Source organism: Palaemon carinicauda, chromosome 12, assembly GCF_036898095.1.
Source record: "Palaemon carinicauda isolate YSFRI2023 chromosome 12, ASM3689809v2, whole genome shotgun sequence".
Taxonomy (NCBI): Eukaryota; Metazoa; Arthropoda; class Malacostraca; order Decapoda; family Palaemonidae; genus Palaemon; species Palaemon carinicauda.
The window spans coordinates 152,969,479-152,993,971 of record NC_090736.1 but is presented as its reverse complement, the minus strand read 5'-3'; the positions used below and the strand labels follow the sequence as shown (position 1 = coordinate 152,993,971).

At 45.1% G+C, this 24,493-nt stretch overlaps 1 protein-coding gene across 1 annotated transcript in view; it reads right to left on the bottom strand.

Moving 5' to 3' along the window:
• Positions 1 to 24,493, bottom strand: part of LOC137651334 (DNA repair protein RAD50.L-like) — a 116,885-nt gene that overhangs the window by 64,987 nt on the left and 27,405 nt on the right. The window contains exons 6-11 of the mRNA XM_068384623.1: positions 18,053 to 18,165; positions 16,470 to 16,682; positions 16,161 to 16,315; positions 7,224 to 7,395; positions 6,093 to 6,249; positions 2,927 to 3,131 (exon numbers count right to left, since the gene is read on the bottom strand). Coding sequence (XP_068240724.1) covers positions 2,927 to 3,131; positions 6,093 to 6,249; positions 7,224 to 7,395; positions 16,161 to 16,315; positions 16,470 to 16,682; positions 18,053 to 18,165 — 1,015 coding nt within the window. The remainder of the gene's footprint in view (positions 1 to 2,926; positions 3,132 to 6,092; positions 6,250 to 7,223; positions 7,396 to 16,160; positions 16,316 to 16,469; positions 16,683 to 18,052; positions 18,166 to 24,493) is intronic.

The window sequence follows — 24,493 nt, the reverse complement described above, 5'->3', positions numbered from 1 at the left end:
ATATCCGAGAAAAGCTAGGTTCTCTCAGTGAGGGTTTCACTGGTGCAAAAGCAGCAGACCAGAAGGCAACATTATGAAACTGCTTGACAGTCTGTGAACTGTCAAAAACTGAACTGTCAACCACAACAGGAGCGTGAGGACATACAGCACTGGTGTATAAGTAGCAGACCAGAAGGCAACGTCATGTAACTGTTTGACAGTCTGTGAGTTGGCAACAACCAAAGTTGTGTGGGGAAGCCTCAACCCCTGACTGACTAGTTAGCTGCGGGCGAGTGGCGGTAACCACAGTGTGTTGCAGAGGCTGACACACCGTGTCAAAACACGGCAGCTTGTGGTAGCTCACGCACGGCAATGGAGTGCTCTGTGTGTGGGAGTCATCATACATCTGGCAGGGTTGACTGTGCATGGGTGGAGGAGCTCTCACAACAAGAGTGTGAGAGCAGGAAGCCATGCCGGGCGCACAACCGTGGGAGGTGTAGGCCCACGGGTGCATCGTCAACCTTCTCCGCAGTCGGAGTGTGGGAGCTGGCAACAACAAAAGCAGAGTGCTGGTGCGTGGGAGGGGCTGCGGTGGGTTGCGGAGCATGCTGAATGGTATGCGGAGCATGCTGTATGGTATGCGGAGCATGCCGCATGGGTTGCGGAGAATGCCGCATAGAGCTGGAACCCGGCAGCTCTACAGCACCTTCCCACTGCTGATGCGGTAGCTCACGCATGTCAACGGATGGTGCAGCAAGAACATGCGTCTGGCAGGGTGGACTGCGCATCGGAGGTGGAGCTCTCACAGGTGGAGTGTGGGAGCAGGCAGCCGCAGTATCTGCTGAGCGCACAACCTCGGCGGTTTGTAGGTTAACAGGTGCATTGTCAACCTTCCAGCACGATACTCCTGCATGAAGGAGCAAGCTGAGACTGTATAGTCTGCAGCATGGACCACTAGGGTCTATGAAAGACAACAACAAACAGAGCTACTGTCCGTTGTGACTGAGGGTCTAAAACAGCTGGTGCGGCAACAGACGGAGTTACTGCCTGTTGCGGTACCACCTTGCCTCTCTTGGGAGGTGTGCAGTCGTCAGATGACTGGAGCGAGTCCGAACTGACCCAGTGGCTACACCTAGGCCGTTGGACTTGCGCGGAAGGGACCGACTTGCACTTAAAAGCTGCAAGATTTGGTCCATGGTTTCTGCGAGAAACCTCTTCCGCAGACGAGGAATAAATGGGCTCTCTCGTCTTTGTGTGGGTGGGGTGATCACGTCGGCAACGTGTGTAGATACACCCGAAACCACGGAGGGAAACGTCTGTTCGTCGATCAAGACCTGTGGAACCCATAAGTCCTTCGACAATACTTCTCCCCTGGGCTTGGGAGCTTGTAAGAGGTATCGGACAAGGTGAACAACTGGCACGAACAAACGAACCCTCGAACGCAACACTGTAACACTTTGCGCATATCACTTTATCACTTTTGATTTTCTGTTTGTACTTATTTCACTGAACTCGAAACTTTAAGTGATTTGTACCTGAAACACGCAATCCTATCCTTCATTAAAAGGTAGTAATTGCGAAAAAAGTTTTACAATGTAACAGAAAAACATAATGAAAGATAAAGAATTCAGTGGCTGGAAAAGAGACTAAACACTAGATCAAATAAACTACGTTTAAAATCTCTCACCGCATAAAGCCTGGGAACAAGAATAAAACTCTAGAAACGTTTTACCTTCTTCCCCTATAGCGACTAGGGAGAAGAGTAAAAAACGAGAACAACGTTACCCGCTTGAACGAAACGTTTATCCTCCTCTCTCTCCCTCCGTCTCTATCTCTCTCTCTCTCTCTCTTGACTTAGAACCTGAGAGATGAGCCCAATTATATATCGTTAAAACATATTATTTGTTAAAGGAAAAAAAAAAAACTGAAAGGTTTCCCAAATAAAAAGTTCCTTTATTAGAATTAAAACCATTTAAGCTAAGAAAGAATGAACGAAACGCTAGAATCGGTTTACTCTTACTGCAACGTGAAACCGTGAAATACTCTCTCTCTATCGTAACGATAGAGCGCATGTTGAACGTTCTGAACGTCAACAACTGCGGAGACTAAACTAAACGTTAGTTCATCTTTGAAAACAGTACGAGACTATCAAAGAAATTCTTTCAAAAACATTAAAATTAAAATAGCATAAATTCTTAACAGGAAATACGATATGACGGGCTCAATGTTAATTAACTTCGGTTCCAAGTAAGGACCGCCTACTATTAGGAAAGGTCGCATATAAACAAACATAAAAAATAAGTTTTATAAGTTTATAATAAATGGAAAGTTAATCGAAGAGGCCTATAAATGGCGGAGAGATATAAACTAAATCTATAACTTTGTTAAGCAAAATTACCAAAAACCTAAACACACTTCCATCTAAGGGAAGGGTCGGTCATAAAAAGTGAAAGAGAGTCTATACTCTCTTCGACACCAACACTTCCGTCTAAGGGAAGGGTCGGCCATTTAAAAGTGAAAGAGAGTCCATACTCTCTTCGTCACCATAATTAAATCTATCCAAAACGAGTTCAAGTTTTGAAATGAAGATAAAACCCCTGCATAGCGAAAGCTCAAAACTGGAATAGTGTACTTCACCAAAAAGTTGTGAAAACAAATCCAGTTAGGGACGGCGTATTAGTAGGTCTTGCCGGTGGCACGACAGAGGAAAAATTGAGTTCTTGTTGACAAGAAGTACTTGAGTACCTACTCACAGATGGCGCTGTTGTGTACACCCCCACCTGTATAGCGATCGCTGGCGTATCCCGACCGTAGATTTCTGTCGGGCAACAGAGTTGACAGCTACATGATCATCGGGTAAGATTAATATTGAAAATTATATAATATTAAATGATACAAATTTATACAATATTAAATGCTAAAATAATTCAGAGTAAAAATAATTTACCTTTTCTATATTCAATTTTTTTTCCTGCTTCTTAAGCCCTTCTTCAACTTGAGCCAGCTGTTGTTTGACTTCATTTAGTGAACTAGCTGAATACTCCTGTTCATTCCGTTCAAGCTCTTGTTTAATGCTTCTCTGCTTGATCTTGGAATCATCCCTCTGTTTTTCTTTGGTTCTAATTTCCTGTTCTAATGCTGCTTCTCTCTTTCTGATGGTGATAAAATATAAATCCTCTTTTAGCTCAAGGAAAGGATTTGCGATAATACATAGTCTTGAGACCACTTTTAAGAGTGTCTCTGCTGAGATGGTATGGGCACGTATTGAGGATGGATGGTGGGGAGCGAGTGAGGAGGGTTTAGGAGGAACCCTGTTAGGGGGATAAGATCAAGAAGGAGGCAGAGAATTAAATGGCAAGATAAGGTGAAGGCTGATATGGAAAGAGGTGATATGGTAAAAGAAGATGCCTTTGATAGAAGGTATTGGAAAGAGAGCATCAGGCAATCAATAATGATGCGAAAGAACAAGTCATGAGACCACTTTAGTGTGGAGAGTAACCAGTGTTCTAGTTACCATTTTGATAATTGCCGAGGGTTGTGAGTACAATAATTGTTGTTGACAACACATGCAGTCATATACAAAATCTACAAAACTTATCTAATCTACTGTTATAGAAATCAACGAGTTTGTAAATAACTCCAGTCACAATCAGTCAGGATAAAAACCTTCAACAATTATAACATGAAAATGAGTACCTAACCTCAGAAGTTATTTCTATCAGTCTTCATTTCAAAAGCCTGAATATTTTTTGTGTGGCTTTAGTCTTTTGTTTAGATCAAGAAGCAAACAAAGCCTTATTGCAAAGTTAATAACCAACTTTTTTCAAAAAGGATAATGGAAATTGTAATCAAACTTTTTCTTGAAAGTATAACAAACATTTTCTTAAAATTTAATGTATTATTTCAATACTCATCAAACTCATTGTGATATAAGCTTTGACAGTGCAGTTTTGATTAACAAATGCATAAATTTGATGATCAGTAGATCCAACTTTCTTCACAAAGGATAATGGAAATTGTAATCAAACTTTTTCTTGAAAGTATAACAAACATTTTCTTAAAATTTAATGTATTATTTCAATACTTATCAAACTCATTGTGATATAAGCTTTGCCAGTGCAGTTTTGATTAACAAATGCGTAAATTTGATGATCAGTAGTAGATTTGTAAGAGCATTATAAGCATTATAAGGTTTATGAGCATTATAAGCATTATAAGGTTGTGAGAAGACTTGTATCTTCTCCTCTAATTCCATTAAAAGAAGAAAAGACTTGCATTGGTTAAGGATTTCAACATTACCAACCCTTACATTAAGAGTATTACTCCACCAAAAGGACCAACACTAACCCAAAAACAAATTAGGGCTAATCCAAAGAATGTCTCTAGAGAATTCAAGTACCTTAACTGACCCCCTCACTTCATAGCCAGGAAGAAATCAATCATAAAAAAATAAAGAAATAGACATTACTTTATAAATCTAAAATGTCCCCTACCACAACTAGAAGATAAAACAAATATCATGAAATATACACAACTTAGCCTTGAAGTAAGAAGAAGCAAAGACTGTGCTACTACTTCATTAGCCTGCACTTATTACCTTTTGCAGGGAGAAATTTCTAATGAAATTAATAGATGTAGCCATTTCTCTAATATCATGTATTCTACCTTCAAGGTATGGAAGATAAAGACTAATTTTAAGTTAGGTTGAGCTTCCATGATTACACTCTATGAAAAAGTACATAAGTGTTCCTTGACATAGCGTTCCTTGACATAAAATAAGATTTATCTCTAAGCAAAAGAAAATCTTGATATTTAACATAAAAGAAATTATCTCTTCACGTACTCCTTGAAGGCCCTAACTGGCCAAAGGGACTTTCCACATTATTTAAAAATATCTTGAAAAATTCATTTAAAAGTAATTCTTGTTACTTGAAGCTGGTAATATGAGAAGAAATTGCTCCTTCTGCATCTTGGGTGATGCAAGGGCTACACAAAATCTTCAAAGAAAGCTATCTAGACCCACCTGACTCTGTAGTCAAACTGAGGACTGTAAAAGAATTCTAACCCTACCAAATGATTTAGCAGTCAAACCGCATGGCTTTTTTGGGGGGGTTATTCTACTTAACTCATCTTAGCATATAAACTATAAAAGATAAGACTTTGCAACATTTTCAACTGCATAGCTGACTAAATTTCCTTTCCATTGATATATAATGTTAAGTATTTTGTAAAATTTTCATATTTCCTTTCCATTGATATATAATGTTAAGTATTTTGTAAAATTTTCATATTTCCTTTCCATTGATATATAATGTTAAGTATTTTGTAAAATTTTCATATATGTAAATATTACAAGGAACAGAAAAAACCTGGTAATTACTAGACGTAAGTTACGTCATATGGCGGTGAAGGGAGTAGAAATAGTGGATGTAATTGCGTCCAATGGCGCTCAAAGGGTTAAGACTACGCTAACATTCCAGGAGATAGCAATACTAAAGGATCTGATAACATACTTAATGAATGTATTGTTGGCAAGATCTAAATTGCATGTTGTTGTATTATAGCTAATATAGATTTATAACCTTTGATAGATGCAACCAAAAAACCTTTGGCATATCTAAGAAAACAAAAAAGTTAGCAATATTATTCAGAGGCATTGGTAGCAGATAATGCAGTTCTGTCTTGAAAGAATTACAATATTTGATGATGGCATATTTTAACACATTAGCAGATGCAAAGGGTCGCACTGGGTAAGGAGAGAGCGTCGAGATGTTATCGTGACGCGACCAGAGAACTTACTGGAGATCGAGACCTGAGCAAGCATGCTCTCTGACCGGGGGTTAGCCTCAGGGCGCGTATCACTCCACCTGAGGTTACCCCTCATAGAAAACGGGACTAGGGTAAACTACACAAAACTCTGGTCGGTTGGGAGGAGATCCCAGATACTCCTAAGAAAGTAGTTCGAGGTAAGTACTCCATGATGGAACAAATAAGAATTAAATTTTCCAATCTGGAATCACTGCCCAAAATCATGGTATTAGTGTTAGGAGATAAAGACATCTTACAAAAGTAAAGAAGCAAAATCAAGAGAATCAAATCATAAATATATTTACCTCAAAGCATCAATCTCCAACTGGATTTCATTTTCTTGCTTCTCAAAATCTTTCTTTTTTGTGAGAATGATTTGATACTGATCTGCAACATACCCATCTAAGTGTGCCAACAGTCCCTTGACCTTTTCATCATCATACTGTTGAATGCCAAAGAAATCTGAAATAAGAAATAATTTCATATAACCGTGCGGAAATTTCTGCAAAAAATTCCTTACATCAAACAAATTTCAATTGATGCTATTTTCACATCAAAGTAATGGAAGGCCTTGCATGAAAATACTCATCAACTGTCCTTAACCCTCTGAGGATCTGTGCATCATCCGTTCACGTAGCTATATAGAAAATTTATTCAGCTTTCAGTTGTCGTGGCCTATTGGAAGCATCCCTGCAAAGCGCTCACCGGATTTGGGTTCGAGCCCCGCTCAAACTTGATAGGCTTTAGTGTCTGCAACCTCACCATTCGTGGGGAGGTTTGGGGTAGCCTATAGGTCTACCTGCTGAGTCATCAGTAACCGTTGCCACGCCCTCCCTGGTCGTAGCTTGGATGGAGAGGGGACTATGGCACTGATCATATGGATATATTGGCCAGTCTAGCTAAGGCAATATCACTGTCCCTTGCCTTTGCCATTCATGAGCAGCCTTTAAACCTTTAATGTAATTATCACTTTATTTATATCTATATTTCTTTGTTAGTTACTCCACAAAACGTAAACATACGTAGGTTGCCACATGATGTTATTGCTCACCGTAAAAAAGTTCACAAGTCATGAGCCTAACGATGATCTTGTCACAGCTGGGATCAATCTAAGAATAAATTAAAATATATCACACTAAACCTCTTCATTCTACCAACAACCTAGACATTTCTCAATTAAATTGCCAAGACCATATCATTTGCATGGCTATATCCTATTTAATAAGGCTACTTTTCTTTATTCATTTAGACATACATTACTGTACTACTGTTCTTTAAAACTGCCCTACAATTTTTAATATAACAAGCACATTCTTCTGGCACTCTTCCCTGCCAAACTCTTCAACAGAGTACGACCAAAACATAACCTTCTCTGAGAACCAGTTTTAGGCGCAACCTTTACATTAACCAATGGGAAAAGTTTTACCAACTCTCACCTGAAAATTCATAATCCTTCGTGACATTCTGGAGCAACTCATCTCGTTCCCTTATCCGAGCAACGTGGTTCTTATAGGCAAACTCAAGGCTTGTTTTAGAGTCTGTCACCCTCTTTATTTCCATAAGATTCTGTTTGATGTTTGTTGCAACCTGAACAGAATCTGATTCAACCTATTGAAAGATAACATTTTATTAGGTAGTTACATAGCAATATAAATACAGGTGCCTAAAGTACTTAGAAAATATTACTGTTGATCTCTTTATCTATTCTTGAAGTAAATGATTGTGGTTTACTCACAATAAGAGGGAGAGAGAGAGAGCGAGAGAGAAAGCGAAAAATATTTCACAGACTGGTGATTCTGTAACAAACTTTAGTTCAAGTACAGATGGAAATACTGTACCAACGTACAGGTACAAATACTTGAGGGGCATGAGACTCAGCCCAATTAAAAGTGTTGAGATAACAGAAAATAAGTCTTATTTCCATTAATATTCTTATTAACAAAGTATGACAAATTCGAAGATAATTTGTATTTTTCCTAACCATACAAACCTTAGCTATTTACAAAGGGTTATTACTTTTAGCGTAGCTGAAATGGCGAGCCATTAGAATTTAACGAGGGTGTATTACCCCCGCGCTAGTTAGCGGGGGGTAGGGGAGTGGTAGCTAGCTACCCCTCCTCCCCCTCACACACAGGTGAATACTCACTTTCACTTAGAGGTAGGACTTGTCTTGGGGGACAGGGCTGGCGGGCAAATATGTGTAAATAGCTAAGGTTTGTATGGTTAGGAAAAATACAAATTATCTTCGAATTTGTCATTTGTTCCGTAACCGAAATACAAACCACGCTATTTACAAAGGGTGACTTATCCCTTAGGAAGGGTGGAAAGTCCCCAGCCATACTGGCTTTGGCTTTACCCGGGGACTCAGAATCCGAGTGAGTCGCACTCGAGAAAAGGAGTCCCTGCACCTCACAAGTTCCTTGCTCCGCAAGGAACCATGTGGCCTACGTAAGCTTGTGTGTGAAGGAAGAAGTGTGACCCGTCTTAGGCAGTTGACCTGGAGTTCCAGAAGGAACTCTGGGTTAGGACGTTCCCAATACCACCTCGTCAGGGTATGGGGGACGCGACAGTATTGACTCAATACTCGGAACACAAGGAAGCATGGTTTACCTGCAGAGGTTCGAGGTCAGCTATGCAGAGACCAGGATGCTGCTTCCCCGTAGAGGGGATGATGAAGAAAGAAGTAAGGGCCAGACATACTTCTTTCGTTCATGCAGACTAAAACCTGATAACAATGCCCTCAACCTTCTGCTACCTGTCCAAAAGGAGCCTGAGGTTAGACCAGCTGTTGTGTAGCCACCACAGAGCGATAGAAAACGTATCGAGACTCCTGTGGGTCACGCCCTGCAGGAAGCGGGCTGCGAAGGTCATCAGACGCTTCCAGACTCCAGCTTGTAGCACCTGCGTCACAGAGTAGTATTACTCGAAGGCGAGGGACGTTGCGATGTATCCAACATCGTGCTGTAGGGCGACGTGACGGGGGAGGGTCTGAAGACAGGTCGAGATGAATGTCCTTGAGTCCGGGCTGAAGAGGTATACTGGTGACTCTCCCCCCATGTCCTCCTTGTGTTCCCAAATCGGCTGCAACTGAGGCCAAACTGCAGCTGGTCCCAGCGCTAACCTCTCGATTCCTTACTGGCAAGAAAGAGAAGGTCTTGGGACATCAGACACAGAATGGAGACTCGAAATCTTGAATGAATCGGACCGAAGGGTCGGGACCCTCAGATTCTGAGTCTAGCCAACAACTCAGGAGCGAGCCTGAATGTTGCCTTCCCCTCTTCCTTAGAAAGGGGGGAGTAGTAAGAGACCAAGAAGATTGCTTACACACTGGCCGTGGCCAGAGTGAGCAGAAGACCCAAGGCGGAATACAATCCGAGGCCTGTCGTAAAAGGGTCTTGAGAAGATCTCTTAAAGGACTAAAAGTCCGAGCCATGCTCCAAGTTGGAGGTCTTCCTCCGACTAGGGCAGGGACGATCGTAGCTTCGCATGAGCGAGGATAGATCCAGCGGGCAGGAAAAAGTTATTCCTTTAAGCCTGAAGGTCAGGGAAAGGCTGAGCGACAGGCTTCATTGCCAAGAGCGGAAAGGAGTTTCCTCCCGCCGAAAGGCAATAAGACCGTTATTGCTGGAGAAGAGGCCTCACGGGAAGAGGTATATCTCCCACGGCACCAACCACCTTACACTCTTCACTTTGCCTGGGAGACCCCTGTGGATGACTATCGCAGATGACGCGACCTCCGTACCGCGACTGTAGCGGGTTGTCTCTTCTAGAGGAGGAAGCGTAGTGTCTCCAGGCATGAAGCCGAAGCGACGCCCCGGTTCGGGAGAGATGTCGCAGTGTGGTTGCTTGAGTAGTCTGCGCCGTGGGAGAAGCTCTCCCAGGAGTTCCGTCAGGGGAAGCAGAGGGTCCAGAAACCGTTCTGCGCATAGTCCCAGTGGAGCTCTCCCATTGAAAGGTTGACAGACAACCTGGTTTTGTTGAGACCCATTGTCCGCAGACAAAAAGGAGGGAAGACGCAGGCGTCGAAGTTGTCCCACCATCACCGGAATGCATCTTGCCAGAGTCTCGGGGTCTGAGACTGGGGGGAAGACTAGCGGAAGCTTGAGGTTCCAAGCTGTCGCGATCAGGTCCCCCAGACCAGCACTTGCTGGTTACCCAAGGTCAAAGACCCCTAGGTACACTCTCTCTATGAGGCTCTGCTCGGATAGTCTGAGAGAAACATTCCCCTGCCTGGAATGAGAGAGCCGATGGTGGAATTGAGAGAATCTCAATCATCCCGGTATCTCTACTGCAAGATGTGAAGGTGTGAAAATGCGTCCCCTGCTGGTTAGCATGAAGTCGACACGCAACGGGGCGACTTGGCAGGAGCGGTAGGATCTGAAGAGGGGCCAGACTAAGGCCCTTAAGCCTGCCTGAATGATGGAGAGGTATCCTTCAGGTCTTGACCATAGGCCTGGACCGGAACATGCCCCCCCCCCCCCCCTTTCCTTTGACGAGTCCGAGAACCGCATCAAGAATGTGGGGAAAGGACGAGAATATCCACTACCATCAAGAGGCTCCATAGGTCAACACCCATTGCAGGTTTAATAGTTCCGCTGGTCCCATAGGGCCAGGGAGTCCGGTTAAACATTGCCTGAAGCCACCGGAACTTGGATCGCCCCACATGGAACTTATCCTGAGGCGACCGTTCGGACTATAAACGGGTCAATGAGGAAAGAAGAACTAGGAAACGTTCCAAGGTAGGGCTGAAAACTCTGCTTGACTGAGAACAGGTACTGCGACTCTCCTCAGTCTTGCCACAGTCAACCGAAAGGAAGGCTCGGAGGATGTGGTAACAGAATCTGGCGTCCCCAGGTGGTCACCCATCCAAGTACCGACGTTGCTTAACCTCGCTGGACGGACGAGAAGCGGGGTTTCCAACGTGGTAAGGCCGTTGACTCAATATCATGGCCAGATACTCCAGATGTTGAGGCAGAGGAAGAGAAGGCTCCAAGCAAAATACCATGAGCCCACACTCATGGTCAGCATCCGGAAGCTTTTCCCGGCGCTGAAGAAGGTCGAAACCCGAGCCTACCGGAGTTGACCAGCCCTCCAAACAGCAGAGGAGGCGGAAGTCTGCACCTGAGCGGCCAAGAGGAAGGCAGGGAGAGTTCTCTGGGGAAACAAACCTGCTATGCCACGGCGGGATAGCCACAATGCATCATAAGCAGGAATACTTGCAGTTTAGGCTGAATTCGACGAGCACCCTGGAAGATGGATGGAATGGAAACTGAAAGTACCCGTCCTTCCGATCCAGGGTTAAAGGAGTCCTGTCGCCTCGTTACCAGTCTGATCGATTCTGCTGGTCTACGCTGGCCGAAGTTTGTTCGACAAACTTGATCAGGGCTGAGAGGTCGACTATGGACATCCCCTCTCAGATCCTTCCTTACAAGAAAGGATCGACTGAGGGGGCCGGGGGTGAAGCCGTCGATGATCCTAAGGAAGACCTTCGCCTAAGGTATGGATCATTCTGCCCAACCGGGCAACTCTGCTGATGCTATGGCATAGAGGTTCAGAGACACTGAATTCGCTGACAGAGACGGCAGGCGCAATATCCTTGGCTACTCACAGAGATTGTGCGGGAATGGGCATCGGGAAGCTGTCATTCGGATGAGTAACCTTAAGCATCCTCCCAGCGAAAAAACCTGCAATCCTAGAGTTCGTGAACTCCTTTTAGGACTATGCCCCCCCGGGGGAGTCTCCCGTGCCATCTGTTCCTGACAGGAGGAAACTGCAATTGGACACCTTGTCCCAGTTGTCGTAGCCGATAACTTAGGCCGACGTGGTTGAAAGAAAAGGGAGCTGGAGCCCTGCAGAGTCTGGAAGAAAGCGCCTTGGAGGAGTGAAACCGGAAGTCAATTTACTCCGCACAGCAGCTGTCTAAGTCTCTGTCCTTGGGCAAAGACAAAACTCTTCTCAAGGATGGAAGGGTGTCTGAGGTCGTTGACCTCCACAGATGAGACACCCGAAGGAAGCCTTCAGTCAGCGCGTCCAGATGGTACAACATCGAGCTTGTCCGCAAGTAGATACTTAACGACGAAAGGCCAAGGTGCCTGAGCTCGAGAGGAGGAAAGTACCCTTGATCTTCCTGTAGCTTCCTTGAACCAAACCTCGGGCCGTAACCGAGGAGGGAAAGAACCTGGTAAGCTCCCAGAGGAAGAGGTAAGCAGTCACCCCTTGTCCGATGGAGACCACGAAGTCCACTCCTCTCTTTCTCTTCAGCGTAGGAGAGACAGCCGCTGGTTTGTTACCCTGGCCGGCGAGTGCTGGTTTCATAACCCTCATTAACGCCCGTGCCAGCGGATCAAACCATGTCTGCTGCTCCAAGGACACAGAGTCCGAAATCCTCGCTAAGGTGAAAGGGATCGGGCGATCCTTTGGAGTGGACACGACGGTTCCTGCCTGAAAAGAAGGTGGGGAAGAATGCTGTACTGACCTGTCTTCGTCCTGCACTACCAACCTGTGCTTGGATGGAGGTGATCCCGAGTGCCGCCTAGGAGCACGCGTCCCTGCTGCTACCACCGGCTGTGGAATTCGCCGCGAACTATGGTCGCGCGAGGGCGAACGGTCGCGCAAAGGCGAATGGTCGCGCGGGCGCACAGGCGCGCAGGCGAGCGGTCGCGCGGGCGCGCAGGCGAGCGGTCGCGCGGGCGAGCGATCGCACGGGCGCGCAGGCGAGCGATCGCGCGGGCGCGCAGGCGAGCGATCGCGCGGGCGCGCAGGCGAATGGGCGTGAGGGTGGGCAGGTAAATGAACACGTGTTCGAGGCGACGAACGCAAGCGATGGCGTGACGGCGAGGGATCGTGCTGCCGCGTAGGTGAAGAAGATCGCTGGCGGTAAGCGATGGCGAGCAGCATGTGTAGGTGAATGATCGCGTGATAGGGTGCGATGGTGATCAGCATCCACAAGAGGGCGAGCGTTCAGGGTTGTGCGATGAGGAGCAGCATGCGTAAGCGGGCAATCGTGCAGGGTTGTGCGATGGCGAGCAGCATGCGCAGGTGAATGATCGCGTGAAACGGTGCGATGGTGATCAGCATCCGCATGAGGGCGATCGTTCAGGGTTGTGCGATGAGGAGCAGCATGCGTAAGCGGGCAATCGTGCAGGGTTGTGCGATGGCGAGCAGCATGCGCAGGTGAATGATCGCGTGAAAGGGTGCAATGGTGATCAGCATCCGCAGGAGGGCGATCGTTCAGGGTGGTGCGATGAGGAGCAGCATGCGTAAGCGGGCGATCGTGCAGGGTTGTGCGATGGCGAGCAGCATGCGCAGGTGAATGATCGCGTGAAAGGGTGCGATGGTGATCAGCATCCGCAGGAGGGCAATCGTTCAGGGTGGTGCGATGAGGAGCAGCATGCGTAAGCGGGCGATCGTGCAGGGTTGTGCTATGGCGAGCAGCATGCGCAGGTGAATGATCGCGTGAAAGGGTGCGATGGTGATCAGCATCCGCAGGAGGGCGATCGTTCAGGGTTGAGCGATGAGGAGCAGCATGCGTAAGCGGGCGATCAGCATCCGCAGTTGAGGGTCGCGCGATGGCGATCAGCATCCGCAGTTGAGGGTCGCGCGATGGCGATCAGCATCCGCAGTTGAGGGTCGCGCGATGGCGATCAGCATCCGCAGTTGAGGGTCGCGCGATGGCGATCAGCATCCGCAGTTGAGGGTCGCGCGATGGCGATCAGCATCCGCAGTTGAGGGTCGCGCGATGGCGATCAGCATCCGCAGTTGAGGGTCGCGCGATGGCGATCAGCATCCGCAGGTGAGCTAGTAGCTGGCGAACCATGTTCCTTCAGAAGTGTTGGAGAACATTGGCGTGCCAGCTGTAACACACGTGGGCGATCCGGAGATCGCTGGCGAGCTGATGATCGCTGACGAGCTGACGATCGCTGGCGAGCTGATGATCGCTGACGAGCTGATGATCGCTGACGAGCTGATGATCGCTGACGAGCAGAAGGCTACGCGTGGAAGCCTGCGCAAGAAGAAGAGTCCTTGACCCCGACCTGAACCGAAGTTCTAGATCGCGAGGGCGAACGTGGGCGCACAGGGCGCGTAACAGGAACCGCAGGGAAGATCATCTTGAAAGCGCTGACGAACAGGAGAGCGCTGATGAGCAGAAGGGCGCGCAGGGAAACCCTGACACGCCAGGGAAGAACCCCCATGGGGGCAACCCTTTGCCCCGAAGGGATCGTTGTCCACCGGGAGACTGATGTCCGTCGGAAGACCGCTGTCCGTCGGGAAGACCGTTGTCCGTCGGGAAGACCGTTGCCCGTCGGAAGACGAGATCAGACTGCTGTCCATCTGCACCAAGGCGGAAGATCGAGAAAAAGGAGTTGTAGGCTGCAAACGGAGATTCAAAAAGGCGCCTCAAGCACCCTTATAGGGAGATGAGAGGCCCTTACGACGAGGCGGACGGTGGGCCTTACGGCGAGGGAGGACAACAGCAACAGCAACAGAAGAAACCTCCGAAGAGGAGTCTCTATGAGTGTACTCTCTCGCGAACGAAAGAGAAACACTTCGTGGAAGAGACTGGTCAGCCAGTGACCTAAAAGGAGCAATCCTCCGAAGAGGAGCTCCTGCAGTTGCCCAGCCCCTTGAGCGAAACTGCAGGTGCGACCGCTCAGCACCAAGAGCATAGTCGCACGAAGAAAAGGCAAGAGAAGAACCCCCCAAAAGAGGAAAAGCTCAAGCCTGGACAGGAAAAACTTCCCTCGGAAGGAAAGTTATCCGCCCAAGGAGGCAAGCCTCCTGACTGTTCTAAAATGAACTGGAGAGCTGTCCGTCGACACGGGAGTACTACCAGTAGAAGGAGACACGCCCCTGACGACAATACAAGGGGGGAGGCAGCAACAGGCGAATCCCCAGGACTCAACCAGACAGCTCACACCGTTGCTATATTACAGAAACGAACTAGATCGGTAACTGTAAAAAAATAAAACAAATAATATTAGTACACATTCATTCCCCCGGGAAGGCTCCGAAGAGGAATCCCGAGGAAAAGGAACAAGAATTACACAACAGGCACGTGCCGTCACAACCACTTACACTCGCGGAAGGAGAGTTGTAACCAAAACAGAATTATAACAATTATAATTATGTAACTATGTAATTATGTAATTTAAAAATGAATGAACACTAAAGAAAAAACGAAAACCCCGAAAGGAATCGTTCTACGAGGTGAAAAACAAAAAACAACTACAATTAGATTCATAACTAATTGATACAAACGTACGGCGTAGCAACCCCCCACACGGAAAGGAAGCTAGGCTACAAGGGCGTAGTAACACGTAGTAAAAGGGTGAACGACCTCAAGAGAGAGAGAGAGAGAAAGACATAAGTCAAACTCGATCGCCACCCATAAAATACGTCGTGGTGGCCTAACTGCCGAGGCCTCCACGTAGATATCGTACACTACACACACACATCTGAAAAGGAAACTTACTTATTTCTATACTCAAATATATATACAAACATGAAAACATGTTTACATATATATTGAGTAAAAGAAAAGTAAGCGATTAAGTAAAGACAAAACAGACAATGGCTGCCAAGCGAGGACCAAGACAGAGACGTCTGTCACAGTCCGAGCCAAAAGTGAAAGTGAGTATTCACCTGTGTGTGAGGGGGAGGAGGGGTAGCTAGCTACCACTCCCCTACCCCCCGCTAACTAGCGCGGGGGTAATACACCCTCGTTAAATTCTAATGGCTCGCCATTTCAGCTACGCTAAAAGTAATAACCCTTTGTAAATAGCGTGGTTTGTATTTCGGTTACGGAACAAACAGCATTTTGTGATGTTTTAGTTGGTACAATCTCAGATATAGTTCCACAGTTGTGTTATTGTATACCAAAGATACAATGAAACCATGAAAATTTTCTTGAATTATAGATCTCATCTCATCTCAAGGTTGCCTTAAATGTCAAAATATACAGTAATTAATTTTTCAATTAGATTTAGTGCCACAGAAGGTAGCTGAAAACCAAAGGTCAGAATTCTGTACCTCAATTAAGAAGAGAGGATGAGTAAAGTAAAATGTCAGTGAAATTTGACTCGAGAAGAGCATGAGGCAAAAAACAACTAAGCTGGAGGGCAAATCATTAAAATGCCTTCAGTGGATCATGCAAAGCACACTTCCACGAGTAATTCCACACTCTTCCTTAGCCAATCTACCATGAGAGCATAAACATGTTCCTTTAATATGCTGAATGATGGCTTCTAAACAGATGTATTTGCATATGTATAAAATGCTTCATATTCCTTTTAAAACTAACAAGAAGTCAATACAATATATCTGCAAGCAGCAATAAAACATGTGAGACTCGAAAACAATTTAGAAGAACTTACTTTCCGTAACTCCCTTTCTTTCTTTTCCAAATTTTGCTGAAAATCTTGTATCATATGCCTCAATTCCATATCAGAGCAAGTGAACTCCTCGTTTTGCCCTGCACGAAGCTCCTCTTGTGCTGTCCTAAGGTTCTCAAGTTTTCCTTTCTTTTCCACTGCAATCATGTTATGAGGAATTAAAAAATTGAATGCCCTGATTTTAAAAGGTGTAAAACAAATAGTATTTAGTCTTTTCTGGACATATTTGCAACATATGTAATTCGTAGGAGCAACATATTACAGAACGAAACAAAAAGTAATGACACTTACGATACGAGAGCCTGATTTCATTCAATTTATTTTCAATCTTCTTTATTTCATTCAATCTCTCACAGATGGGAACCATGTCATTCTGAAGCTTCTTTTTCTTGTCGCGTAACTTTACTAGCGAATCTTCCCTCTCCCTGAGACACTTTCTTTTGTCATCTGCCTCTGCCTTCCACAGTTTTAACCCCGTTAGCAATTGGTCCATTACTTTTACTTCTGTAATGCAAAATCCAATCTGTAAATTGGCAATTAAAAACTTTAAATACACATATTTTTTACAGAAGACATAACTACCATTTGATTGCTCATTGGTGCATGGTACCAGCTGTCCCCTCTGTCTCAGGCTCTTTACTATTCAATATTTTAATGAAGCCTCTGACTTTAGGTTTTAGAACTCCATGCAGCATCTTAAAACCTAAGTGATCAAAGAAAAAGACTCAGATAAAATATAATCCCTTTTAGAATGCAAGCCAATAACTATCCATACCCCCACTGAATGGGCAACAAGCAAACACAAAAGGACAGAGTGTATATTGACAGATTAGTTTTTCCTTGATAAATTTATGCAATTTTGTTCATCCTTTTAATAAACACTTACATTATAATTCTTATTTCTTTGAATTTTATGTGTTGGTATTAACTTTGTTCATAATCACAATGACTACACCTTGGTTAGTTATAATTAAGGAATAATGTTAAATAAGCTATCCTAGTCTAGGCTATTCACCTCTATCAGCCCAATGAAGTTATTAGTGTGGATAAGGGAAGGATTACAAAAGTTCTGTCTTCCATATACTATAGATTATTTTTTTTCTTCTACGAAACCAGAAATTTTATTAAAAAAATTGATTTTTATAGTCCCCTAGTTATTATTCAGCTTCTCTTTTGAAGCTAGTTAACTGCAACTTCTCTCTTGAAGCTGGTTATATAAAGATGTCTTCTCTAAAACTAAAAAATTTTGCATTTTTCTCCCTTGCAAATGCCATGGCCATCTTGTGTCATATTGCAATCATATGACAGTGTACGGCAATACTACAGCAAGGGTAGACTATATTACTTGTCTTTCAGTATCAAAGTCAAAACTAGTTCATCAGCTTCTTGACATATCACTATACTCAATTTTTCTTAATGAGGCTCATTTGCACTGACTCGCATCGGTGCCCTTTTAGCTTGGAAAAGTTTCCTGCTATCTGATTGGTTAGAATTATTTCGTCCAACCAATCAGCAATCAGGACACTTTTCCAAGCTAAACGGGCACAACTGCGAGTCAGTGCAAATCTGCCTCACTAAAAAGAATTGACTATAGTCAGTGGGGATTATGTACATGAATGCTAGGACTTAGAAGAGTATAAAACTAAGTAATTTTATCATTAAAATTCTGTTCATATCTACGAACTTTCCCTGGCATTCATATGGCTGACTTCCACACTGAGATGTAGGTACAATAGAGAAGGAAAAATTCCAGAAATATAAACCTCAGGTCTACTTATGGACTTTAAATTACTAGAGACACCTTTACTTAAAACCATTTTAACATTCTTTACTTACCTTGGACCCACTTGACTGGCAATAGCTCTAACACTTACCTTCCTTCATGGTTTTCCTGAGCTTCTTGATGCTATCAAGGCATTTTATGTATCTGGTTGCATTGAAGATTGCATCAAATTTATCTTTTACCTTCTTTCCTTCATCCAGAGGCCTGAAAGATATGTATTTAGGAAAATGTTATTTTTATAATAAAATAAATTTTTGAATATACTTACCCGGTGATTATATAAGCTGCAACTCTGTTGCTCGACAGATAACTCTACGTTAAAAATCCGCCAGCGATCGCAATGCAGGTAGGGGGTGTACTTCAACAGCGCCATCTGTCGTGCAGGTACTCAGTACTCAATGTAAACACAGAACTCAATTTTCTCCTCGGTCCACTGGGTCTCTATTGGGGAGGAAGGGAGGGTCCTTTAATATATAATCACCGGGTAAGTATATTCAAAAATTTATTTTATTATAAAAATAACATTTTTCAATATTAAACTTAACCGGTGATTATATAAGCTGATTCACACCCAGGGGGGTGGTAGAGACCAGCAATAATTGTTTACATTATTATGAGCTAAGGATTTTTTATTTCATTTTAGCAGTTATTCAAAATAACAAACATAAAATAAATAAGTACCTGGTAAGGAAGTCGACTTGAACAATTACTCTGCCTTTTTAAGTACGTCTTCCTTACGGAGCCTCGCGATCCTCTTAGGATGCTGAGCGACCCCTAGGATCTGAAGTATCAAGGGTTGCAACCCATACAACAGGACCTAATCAAAACCTCTAATCTAGGCGCTTCTCAAGAAATGACTTTGACCACCCGCCAAATCAAGTAGGATGCGAAAGGCTTCTTAGCCTTCCGGACAACCCAAAAACAATAATAAAACATTTCAAGAGAAAGATTAAAAAGGTTATGGAATTAGGGAATTGTAGTGGTTGAGCCCTCACCCACTACTGCACTCGTTGCTACGAATGGTCCCAGAGTGTAGCAGTTCTCGTAAAGAGACTGGACATTCTTAAGATAAAAAGACGCGAACACTGACTTGCTTTTCCAATAGGTTGCGTCGATTATACTTTGCAGAGATCTATTTTGTTTAAAGGCCACGGAAGTTGCGACAGCTCTAACTTCGTGTGTCCTTACCTTCAGCAAAGCTTGGTCTTCCTCATTCAGATGGGAATGAGCTTCTCGTATTAACAGTCTGATAAAATAGGATAAAGCATTCTTTGACATAGGCAAAGATGGTTTCTTAACTGAACACCATAACGCTTCAGATGGGCCTCGTAAAGGTTTAGTTCGTTTTAAATAGAACTTAAGAGCTCTTACAGGACATAAGACTCTTTCTAGTTCATTTCCAACCATACGATAAGTTTGGAATATTGAACGATATTGGCCAAGGCCGAGAAGGCAGCTCGTTTTTGGCTAGAAAACCAAGTTGTAGAACATGTAGCCGTTTCGGATGAGAATCCGATGTTCTTGCTGAAGGCATGAATCTCACTGACTCTTTTAGATGTGGCTAAGCATACCAGGAAAAGAGTCTTTAAGGTGAGATCTTTCAGGGAGGCTGATTGTAGCGGTTCGAACCTGTCTGACATAAGGAATCTTAGTACCACGTCTAAATTCCAACCAGGTGTAACCAAACGACGCTCCCTCGTGGTCTCAAAAGACTTAAGGAGGTCCTGTAGATCTTTATTGTTGGAAAGATCTAAGCCTCTGTGACGGAAGACTGATGCCAACATGCTTCTGTAACCCTTGATAGTGGGAGCTGAAAGAGATCGTTCTTTACTCAGATATAAGAGGAAGTCAGCTATTTGAGTTACAGAGGTACTGGTCGAGGATACGGATACTGACTTGCACCAGTTTCGGAAGATTTCCCACTTCGATTGGTAGACTCTAAGGGTGGATGTTCTCCTTGCTCTAGCAATCGCTCTGGCTGCCTCCTTCGAAAAGCCTCTAGCTCTCGAGAGTCTTTCGATAGTCTGAAGGCAGTCAGACGAAGAGCGTGGAGGCCTTGGAGTACCTTCTTTACGCGTGGCTGACGTAGAAGGTCCACCCTTAGGGGAAGTGTTCTGGGAACGTCTACTAGCCATCGAAGTACCTCGGTGAACCATTCTCTCGCGGGCCAGAGGGAAGCAACTAGCGTCAACCTTGTCCCTTCGTGAGAGGCGAACTTCTGCAGTACCTTGTTGACAATCTTGAACGGAGGGAATGCATATAGATCTAGATGTGACCAATCTAGTAGAAAGGCCTCTATATGAACTGCTGCTGGGTCCGGGATTGGTGAGCAAAATATTGGGAGCCTCTTGGTCATCGAGGTTGCGAAGAGATCTATGGTTGGCTGGCCCCAGGTGGCCCAAAGTCTCTTGCATACATCCTTGTGGAGGGTCCATTCTGTTGGAATTATTTGTCCCTTCCGACTGAGACAATCTGCCATGACATTCAAGTTGCCTTGGATGAACCTCGTTACTAGTGATATGTCTAGACCTTTTGACCAGGTGAGGAGGTCCCTTGCGATCTCGTACAACGTCAGAGAGTAGGTCCCTCCTTGCTTGGAGATGTACGCCAAAGCCGTGGTGTTGTCCGAGTTCACCTCCACCACTTTGCCTTGAAGGAGAGACCTGAAGCTTTTCCAGGTCAGACGTACTGCCAGTAGCTCCTTGCAGTTGAAATGCATTGTCCTTTGACTCGAGTTCCATAATCCCGAGCATTCCCGACCGTCTAATGTCGCACCCCAGCCTACTTCCGATGCGTCCGAGAAGAGAACGTGGTTGGGAGTCTGAACAGTCAGGGGAAGACCCTCTCTAAGGTTGATATAGTCCTTTCACCAAGTCAGACAAGACTTTATCTTTCCGGAAACCGGGATCGAGACCGCTTCTAGCGTCTTGTCCTTTTTCCAGTGAAAAGCTAGATGGTATAGAAGAGGACGGAGGTGTAGTCTTCCTAGTGACACAAATTGATCCACGGATGACAGTGTCCCTACCAGACTCATCCACAGCCTGACTGAGCAGCGTTCCTTCTTCAGCATCTTCTGGATGGATAGCAGGGCTGGGGGCTGATCGTCTTGTTCAGCAACGTCCTCATCAGAGGGTTCCTCATCCGAAACTGATGAGGAAACGGCAACGGAGTGGGCAACGTCTGACTCGCTGAATCCGGTCGCACTGGTGGATGCGTGACGGAGCCGGACGCAATATCATGGCACTGCTGCACAGTCTGTGAACTGTCAACAACCATGGGTGCGCGAGGAAGTACAGCGTCAACCCGAAACTGTCTAGACCGTCTGGGTTGTGCAGTCAACACCCTACCGGGTTGCTGAGGTTGACGCACTGCGTCACAACAAGTCACCTCTGCTGGTTGTTGAACGTCCTGAACGTCAACAACCACCTCCGAGCGTCGCTTAACGTCAACGTGCGACTGGCAGCCCACACTGGGTCGCATCGGTGGAGGAACCACCTCAACTGGCAGACGCGAGTAGGTTACCTCAGCGTCAACAAGGCGCACAACCGACCGGTTGGAAGGTTGTTGGCCAGAAGGAGGAACCACCTCAACTGGCAGACGCGAGTAGGTTACCTCAGCGTCAACAGGGCGCACAACCGACCGGTTGGAAGGTTGTTGGCCAGAAGGAGGAACCACCTCAACTGGCAGACGCGAGTAGGTTACCTCAGCGTCAACAGGGCGCACAACCGACCGGTTGGAAGGTTGTTGGCCAGAAGGTTCTTCTCCGCATTTAAGTCCTCTATCAAGGACGCAAGCTTGGACTGCATGGCTTGCAGCAAAGCCCATTTAGGGTCTACGGGAGCAGGTGTGGCAACAGACGGGGTTAGCGACTGAGGCGGAACCATTTACCATCCCTGAAAGCCTTGTTGTGTGTGACATAATAGTATAGCAAAACTTCAAAGGCTTGACAAAAGCTGAGAAGTTGACCTGTAAACAACTTGGAGCGTCTCCTGGCTAGGCGCCAGGGCGAGTCTACCAGAATTGAGAAGTCTATCTGGGCAGAGGCATGAACTCCCAAGCCGAGAACTTCTCTCGTGTCATATCAGACTCTCGCTCTATAAGCCAGTTTAAAAGAAGGGAAATCAAAGGCTGTATCCCTAAAAACTCCTCCTGGTGCAAAAACCAGTCGCCTAGCCAACGTAACGCTCTCTAGGAGAGCGAGAGAGCACTAGCTTAAAAACAACGGCTTCGAAGTAGCTAGGCCTAGTGTAAGTTCTGACGTTTAGGCGAACGAGGAGCAGCAGTTAAAAGATCCGGACGAAGATCCTTAAAAAAAAATCATCATGATTTAATTAAAGTCCATAGGAGGCTAAGCAGCTTAAGACTCCTCTCCATCTGACAGAGTCCTCAAGGGAATATCAGTAGGAGGGAGAACAGCAACTTCCTCATCTACAGGAACCTTGTCCGATAAAAGCTAGGTTACCTCAGTGAGTCTCTCACTGGAGCATTAGTAGCAGACCAGAAGGCAACGTCATGTAACTGCTTGACAGTCTGTGAACTGTCAACCACAACAGGTGCGTGAGGACGTACAGTGTCCACTCGAGACTGCTTTGACTGTCTAGACTGAGCAGTCAAAACAACTCTCGAATGCGGAGGTTGACGCACCGCGTCAAAACAAAACAACTTAGACTGTTGTTGTACCTCGTGAACGTCAACGGAAGGTTCCGTGCGTCGCTGAACGTCAACATGCGGCTGGCAGGGTACACTGGAATGCATGGGTGGCGGGACTCTCTCAGCTGGAGTGCAGCAGAAGGTCGCCTCAGCGTCCACAGGACGCACAACCGTGGTTGGTTGCAGGCTAGAGGTTGGTGTCAACCTTCTCCGCACGAAAGTCCTGCATCAATGACGTTAACTGAGACTGCATGGTCTGCAGCAAAGACCACTTAGGGTCTACAAGAGCAGGTGCGGCAACAGACGGTGTGACTGCCTGATGCGGTACCGCTTTGCCTCTCTTAGGAGGTGAGCAGTCGTCGGAAGACTGCAGCGAGTCCGAACTGACCCAGTGGCTACAACTGGGCCGTTGGACTTGCGCGGAAGGGACCGACTTGCGCTTAATAAGCCGCGAGACCTTGGTCCATGGTTTCTTACGAGAAACCTCTTCCGCAGACGAGAAATAAATGGGCTCTCTCGTCTTTGTGTGGGTGGGGCGATCTTGGGTAGATACGCCCGAAACCACGGAGGGAAAAACGTCTGTTCGTTGATCAAGGCCTCTCGAACCCATAAGTCGTTCGACATTACTTCTCCCCTGGGCTTGGGAGCTTGCAAGAGGTCCCGGACTAGGTGAACGACAGGCACGAACAGACGAACCCTCGGACGCAACACTGTAACACTTTGCGCATATCACTTTATCGATTTTCTGTTTTGCACTTATTTCACTGAAATCGAAACTTTTACTGATTTCTACCTGAAACACGCAATTCTACCCTTCATTAAAAGGTAGTAATTGCGAAATCAGTCGTATAATGCAGCTCATTAATACTAGCAAAAAACAGAAAACATATATAAAGATAAAAAATTCAGTGGCTGGGAAAGAGACTAAACACTAGTTCAAATAAACTACGTTTACAATCTCTCACCGCACATAGCCTGGGGACAAGAATAAAACCCTAGAAACGTTTTACCTTCCTCCCCGTACAGAGACTAGGGACGAGAGTAACACGAGAACAACGTTACCCGCTTGAAGGGAACGTTTTCTCTCCTCTCTCTCCCTCCGTCTCTATCTCTCTCTCTCTTTCTCTCTTGATTTCGCACCTAAGAGAAGAGCCCAATTATATATCGTCAAAAAAACATGTTATTTGACTAAAGGAAAAAACTGAAAGGTTTTTCAAATAAAAAGTTCCTTTAATTTAGAATTTAAAACATTTAAGCTAAGAAAGAATGAACAAAACGTCAGAATCGATTTACTCTTACTGCAAAGTGAAACCGTGATACACTCTCTCTCTATCGTAACGATAGAGCGCATGTTGAACGTCCTGAACGTCAACAACTGCGTAGTCTAAAAAACTAAACGTTAGTTCATCTTTGAAAACAGTACGAAGACTATCAAAGAAATTCTTTCATAAAACATTAAATTTAAAAAGTTTTAAATTCTTTAAAGGTTAAATACGATATAACGGGCTCAACGTTGATTAACTTCGGTTCCAAGTTAGGACCGCCTACTATCAGGAAAGGTCGCATATAAACAAAACATAAAAATTTATTTTTATATGTTTATAATAAATGGAAAGTTAATCGAAGAGGCCTAATAAAGGCGGAGAGATATAAAATATACTGTATAGATCTATAACGTGTTAAGCAAAATTACTAAAAACCTAAACACACTTCCGTCTAAGGGAAGGGTCGGCCATTTAAAAGTGAAAGAGAGTCCATACTCTCTTTGTCACCATAATTAAATCTATCCAAAACGAGTTCAAGTTTTGAGATGAAGATAAAACACCTGCATAGCGAAAGCTCAAAACTAGAATAGTGTACTTCACCAAATAGTTGTGAAAAC